The sequence below is a fragment of the Protomyctophum bolini genome (assembly GCF_963924005.1).
Source record: "Protomyctophum bolini genome assembly, chromosome: 9".
NCBI classification, from domain to species: domain Eukaryota; kingdom Metazoa; phylum Chordata; class Actinopteri; order Myctophiformes; family Myctophidae; genus Protomyctophum; species Protomyctophum bolini.
In genome coordinates this window covers 29,004,097-29,010,979 of record NC_137870.1, presented here as the reverse complement: position 1 = coordinate 29,010,979, position 6,883 = coordinate 29,004,097, and the positions used below count along the sequence as shown (strand labels likewise).

The following is a 6,883-nucleotide window of genomic DNA, read 5'->3' as shown; positions in this document are numbered from 1 at the left end:
TTGTCAAATATGTTTTTATTGAACAGATAAATTATTACAAACATTATAATATGAAATACTTTTTTTATGAAACAAAATGAAAGAAAAGATAAAGACAAAAAAGATAAAGAAATCCCTTAACCCTCCCACCCATACTGCTCAGTGACATTGCATACTATATAATAAGATGATAGAAATCTCGTGGAAAACATCTGAAAAGAAAATGGCGTACAGTCAACCATATCAATGGTATCCTGTCTATTAATCGTTTCTACTCAGGTAATGGACAAGGGGGCAGCCAAATCTTATCAAACTGTTTCTCCCTGTTTCTCAGGAAATACCTTATTCTCTCAAGATGAAGTGTACTAGTCATTTCATTTAACCAGTGCTTAAATGCAGGAGCCTCTTCCTTCTTCCAGTGTGTCAGAATTAGTTTTTTCGCTGTAATCAGACCATATGAGAAGAGTTGTTTCTGTGCTTTCGTCAACATAGGCATGGAGTCTGACAAACCGAGAATTATTAGTACAGGATCGGGGTCAATATGAATACTCAAAATATCAGAGAGCGTCTCAAATATCTTAATCCAATATCTTTGTATCCGAGGGCAAAGGGCGAAGCTATGAAGAAGATTTGCATCTATTGTATTACATTTGTCACAATGCGAAGAAATATCTGGGTATATGTTATGTAATTTTAATTTTTAATAATGGAGTCTATGTATGACTCGAAACTGGATAAGGCAATGTCTGGAATTGATAGAGCACGCATTAATTTCTTCAAGGCTGTCTTCCCAGAGCTCGTCTGAGATTGAAGTCCCCAGTTCATTTTCCCATGCCAGCTTAATAGCTGATGTAGTAGGTAGATTTGCCACTTGAAATGATTCATAAAGATGTGACACTCTTACGTCTGGTACTGTATTATTAAGAAGGAACCTATCTAGGGATGAAGGTGTATCTCTCTCAAAAGTGGGAGAAAAGTTACGGATATAGTTCCTAACCTGTAGAAACCTAAAAAAAGTCACTCCTAGGGAGTCTATACTTTTCCTGCAGTTGAGCAAATGAGGCAAAAGTTCTACCCATGTATAAGTCTCCAATTGTGCGTATACCCAAACGCTTCCATTGTGCAAACGTATCATCCAGTTGGGATGGTATAAATGAGGGGTTATCAGCTATAGGGAGCAGAAAAGATAGTGAGTTGTTCCTAAAATATGTTTTGATTTGTTTCCAGATTCTTATCATACTGTGAATAACAAGGCAAAGTATATATATTTTTAACACATATATATTTCACTGTGTAGTTTATGAATTAAACAAATTGATAAGGTCCCCTGCTGAGTTTCCAATTGCTGCGTTTATACAGCGCAGTGTGAAGGCAAACCGCAGCAAATTAAATATGTAAGAATCCCACTGCCCATTCGCATCGAGTCTACCAAAGTCGTCACGGGTGCGTGACTGCGCATGGGTGTCATTGACCGAAAATAGCTGATCTACAAGCGTCTCAGTGCTTGTAGATCAGCTATTTTCGGCATGCAGCTATTTCAATGGCATCACGGCCTGCCAAAAATAAGATTTTACTCGACAAAATGAATTAGATTTAGTCGACTAAAATCTCATATTTAGTCGACTAAAACTAGACTAGAAGTAAAACATTTCAGGTATAGGGTAGGTAGCTTAAGTGATTTATTTTTTGTGTTCTTTTGTTAAATCACTATATTCTGATAGTAATCATTGTGTCAGTGTTTGTTCAATAACGGGGGTCTCCCCTGTCTCTCCAGCTCTTTAATGAAGATAAAATACATTAGAGTATCCATTAATCAGCTTAATTTTTCCAGTTCCAGTTCCAATTTTGTCTGCTCATTTGTTTGTATCATCACTTACAATTCCACTTGTTTAATCTCTATCCTGATTGGATGAAATTGGTATCCCGACCTGATCTCTGTTAAATAATTTGCTGGAGAGACATGGACACTGCTGTTGCTGAACAGGGCTTTTTAACTTTTATTTTAACCAAAGAAAATCACTTACCCTACCTTAACAGAATTGTTTTCAAAAGACGAAACTAAATTTGCTGTCAAAATCAGCACTGACGTGGACTCCCTTTTTGTCACGCAGGGGACTCGCTTCCGGCCTCCATGGGGACGCAGCCCAGCCGCTTCCCCGACTACCTGGACGCCATCCCGGGCACCGACGTGGACCTGGGCAGCCTGGAGAGTGAGAGCATGGCCGTGGAGGGAGAGGAGCTGATGCCCAGCCTGCAGGAGGCCCTCAGCTCCGACATCCTCAACGACATGGAGTCCGTGCTGGCGGCCACCAAGATCGACAAGGAGAGCTTCCTCACATGGTTATAGAAGGCTCCACAGCAAGGGGGGCGCAAAGGTTATACCACCACAACAGCTCTCTGAACTGTTGAGACAAGACACTAAAGCAGTGGTTCTCAAACTTTATATATATATATCAAGGCCCCCCCCCCCCCCCCCCATAACTCGGCGAGTGTACACGAAATAAACCAAATGGACCGGTTTGTACATTCTCAGAGTTACAGACCTGTAAAGGGTCCGTTTGGAACCATCCTCAAAGGAACCCTGAGGGGGTCCCCGGACCCCACTTTGAGAACCAGTGCACTAAAAAGCGAGTCTCTCTGCACGTCCCTCTGTTTGAGGCAGTGATATTCTGTTCTGTTCTTTTCGTTCTGTTGTTTTGTTTTTCTCACCTGTATTTTTTTTGTCTGTGTTTTCAAGGCTGGCCCATGAACAGGCAATTAAACTTGCGCCTTTTCCCCTGGTTCCACCCTCATTGCCGTGCTGCGCTGGAGTGTATGTATGCTTGGTCAGAAAAAGGACTGCCGTCATCCACAGCTGCCTGTGAGTGTCTAGTGCCTCATTTTACTACAAGCTAGCATGAGACCATGCTACTTGTTTTTGGGACTATTTCTTCCAGATCGACTACCATTCATATTTGGCCTCCTTTTTAATGAATGGAACTGTTTTTTTCTCGAATCCTTGTGAGCCTGAACCAAAAATGATGTATCTGGTGCGAACGGAACAGTACTGATTTGGAGTACAGGTGACATGAGGCCTAGTTTGGACATGTCTTTGGTGGGGTGAAAGGGTTTGGACTAATAGCGCCTGGCAGGAGGGGGACTACACTACTACTACATTGCTGCTTGGCTGTGCCAGCAAGTCTAAGTTAAACCGTTGTCATCAAGTGCCTTCAGTTGTATTTTTGTTTTATATTTTCTTTTCTTTTTTGCGAGCAAAACAACAAATTACCACGTTTCTGTGTTGCAGCAACGAGCAATATCCAAGAGGTTGCCTTTCCTGAACATTAACAACATTCTGCTATGTGCGCTAATGTTCAGTGATCAAAACTATATTTCTCTATTTTATAAATGTATTATGGGATTTAGGGACTTTTTTATTATTATTATTTGAACACTAGCTTCTTTGTATCTCAGTCTTACTCGAGCCTAATTCATGATTCATTCTTGGTTTTAACCTTTTAGTATTTTTTTAATTTTAGAATATTACATAATGTATTATAGCTGAGATCAAACAGCCTTTTATATGCTTATTTTTTGTTTTAAATTCCTTAACCACTTGAACCCCAGCATCTATATTACGAGGGGAACATCAGCCAAAAAATGCATGCTTGTAGATCGGCTATTTTTGGCAAAGAGACTTGGTGTAGATCGGTCGGAACTCAAGCCTGTTTAACTAAGACTAGAGGGTTTAAGTGGTTAATAGATTGATTTTTCTACCAGGGTCAACTTTCACCGCATTACTACTACAGCTGATGTCACTCACTGACATGGAATCTTCTTTCATACAAAACAATTGAGTCATTTGGATCAGGTAGCTGATGCTGCATCTCTGCATGGCATCATAATCCTCATTATTATTGTACAGCTGTTGGTCACGTAGAGCATTTTATTTTTCCTAATTTTAAGATATTCTTCAACATTAACAAGACAGGACATCTAAAGATTATTAAGATGAACTGTAGCTATTTGATCAATAAAATAAAATGTGATTACAATTCTACAGTTACAATGTTTTAAAAATATAGAATGGCTGAACTTAATAGAGGTTGCCTATATGTTTTTGAAACCCACATTGTATAGTGTTTGGGTGCATTCACACCGGAAGCAATACAAATAATCCCGGCACTTGAATCAAAGGGAAATGTGTTGCTCTGTTGCAGTCACACCGGAACGCAACATTTTAGCTTGAAGCAACATTTCCCCCACTCACACACTGACTGTCACTCTTGTTTGCTTTGGCGAAAATCACTGAGTTTAATATTGTTCAGCTTGGGCCATTCATGCCACTCTCGGTGGAAAAGTGAAATGTGTCTTGATTTCTTTACGTCGACTTAACATTGATGTGCGTCCCTCAAACATTGCATCGCAGCTGGCGTGAAAGCACCTTTAGGTTGATAACGAGGGCTTCTGATAGACTGTGGTTTTAGATGTGTGTGTGTGTGTGAGAGCAGGTCGTCTGGTAAAGAGCGATTTTAAAAACTGCGTGATTCAAGATGCCAAAACGGTTTTGTAAAGACCTACCTCTGATTGGCCTTCTGTGACGCACGCGGAACTGCTTAGCCTCATGTGTCACACTCGCAAGCATGGAAATGGTGCTGGTCACCGGTGTCACAGTACCAGTAAGTGGTGACGACCCCCTCACGAATTTTCCCTACTTGCGGGACTCGGGTTCATATCGAGTTGGTTGTGTCTGTTCAAGCGAACTTCACAATGTTCGACAAGGCAACTCGCATGCTTTAGCTCGTGGTATTTCGTGGCTCAAGTTCGCTTGAGACGGCGCCCCTCCATCGTGGTCTATAACTGGACTTTATCACCAATCACAGGCGGGCGGGTCTTTACGCAACTGTATCGGTGCCGCGTATGACGAGTAAAAACTAGACATTTGCCACGGTTAGACTGACATCGGTGACTCTGATTGTGCAGTTCCTCGCTTGTGATTTTAGCTGGGCACTGTTGTGACTTTGTATTCCAAAGATATTTTTGTAGTGAATCTTAACACCGTAACCCCCCCCCCCCCCCCCCCCCCCCCCCCCTCATTTTTATGGATCCAGAAATGGTATGATTTGTAATCAACCCTGTATAAACGAAAACATTTATAAGCTAATGAGAAAATGTATGTTCGTCTTCAATCTGTGTGTTAGCTAATGTCTGAATGAGTATCTGTATCTAGAAAAAGATTATGATTGATGATTGTTTGAGTGGCCTATAAGCTCAATTTACATTTGATCGCATGAGGGGGTCCGCTACCAAAAATAACCGATCCGCAACGTGGTGTCGGCTTGTGGAACTGTTCCTCTTTGCGAGAGACACCGTTGTACTACAGGGGAACAGGGTGTCATTCCAACACACCTTCACTCCAACTATGTGGCTTCCGCAAGCAGTTAGGGTTTGGGTTAGGGACAGTATTAAGCGAGTCGGAATGGCAGTGTGTCAGAATAACGGGCTTCGGAATGCCAATGTGTAACCGTACTACAGAGACATTTAGCTTAACCCCAAGTTGAGTATGAGATTCTAGTAGAAGGGAAAGTGAATTCTTCCACAGCGCTCGCATGTTTACATTCTCTTGGAGTAATGCACTGCTTCAGCATCAGCAACAATAGTGGAGAGAACAGCATAGACGTTTCCTCCCATATTGATCAGAATATTATGTTTACATGACTACACATTTTGCATTACTGCTGTAATCTTGGGCAAATCTGCCTTTTACCATGCGTGTCCTTGAACATTGCCTTACAGTTTGCTAAATCGGCTCTATTCCCAGCATATTCATGAAATTTGCCAGTATTAACTACAGAACAAGAAAACGAACTGAGACATTTTTTGTTGCAAGAAACGGTCTCTGTTTCAGGAGCTCCCAGTTAGTTTAGGATTGTCTTGCTCGTAGAATCGTGTGTAGGTGGGGGATATAAGATGGAAAAAACAGTGTTGGTAAAAACAATGCAACTACAGTAAAAGGTGATTTTTTTTTCTTTGTAAAGACTGGTACAGTACACTACAGTGCTTTTATTGCACGGCTACAGATTATTTCTTTTTTTTTGTGTGTGTAAATGATGCCTTTTTTGTCACATATTTTGATGCTTAGTGTGTAATTGTCCGAAAATAGTAAGCGGTTGACTGTCATTGTAGAGGTAGAACTAATTACACAAGTTAAAGGACTGTATTTAGATCTTTTTCTAAATGCACATGAAATGATTTATATTCAGTAATGATCTGTTTTTTTATAGATATATATGTGCATGTGTTTTAGAACCATAAATTCTGTTACATTATATCTCTTCATATGAAATTGGCCTGAAATAAAGTATACTTTGTTGTAATATGGCTCCTACGTTGTTGGTAGAGTATATCATTTATACACACACACACACAGTAGGGATGCAACGATACAGGTTTTTTTCCATTCCGATCCAATATATTAATTTATATATTTCCGGATATCTTGCCGATATCTGATATTTTACATAGCAAAAAATCTAAATACAAAATGTGCATTAGAATTATTTTTGAGGGGTGCAAGCCCTCCTATATTCAGCTATTAGTGTAAATTTCCATCCTACACATTCATTGTCAAATTCCCATTGACAATGAATGGAGAATTTTACGTCATGTGTGTGAGCAAATAAACATGTTAAATCATGATTATGTACACCCTAAGATGAACCTAAGTAGGCTAGAATGGGGTTGGTAGGTTTAAGTATGTAGGACTAGTAGCATGCCAAAGTTTGTGCTATTGCCATAGAGAATGCATTGGGCGTTTAAGTAAAATAACTCAGAAACTACAAAACATTTCAAAGTAAAAACTTCCAGCATGTGTCTCCACAGTTAGCCGAATAATAAAAAGTGTGAATGGAGTTTCTAGGTGAAT

At 40.1% G+C, this 6,883-nt stretch overlaps 1 protein-coding gene across 1 annotated transcript in view; it reads left to right on the top strand.

Moving 5' to 3' along the window:
• Positions 1-6,346, top strand: part of LOC308321135 (transcriptional coactivator YAP1-like) — a 42,434-nt gene extending 36,088 nt beyond the window's left edge. The window contains 2 exon segments of the mRNA XM_080771953.1: positions 2,017-2,087; positions 2,090-6,346. Of these exon segments, the coding sequence (XP_080628079.1) occupies positions 2,017-2,087; positions 2,090-2,326 (308 nt within the window). The 3' untranslated portion in view covers positions 2,327-6,346.
• Positions 6,347-6,883: the final 537 nt, after the last annotated feature.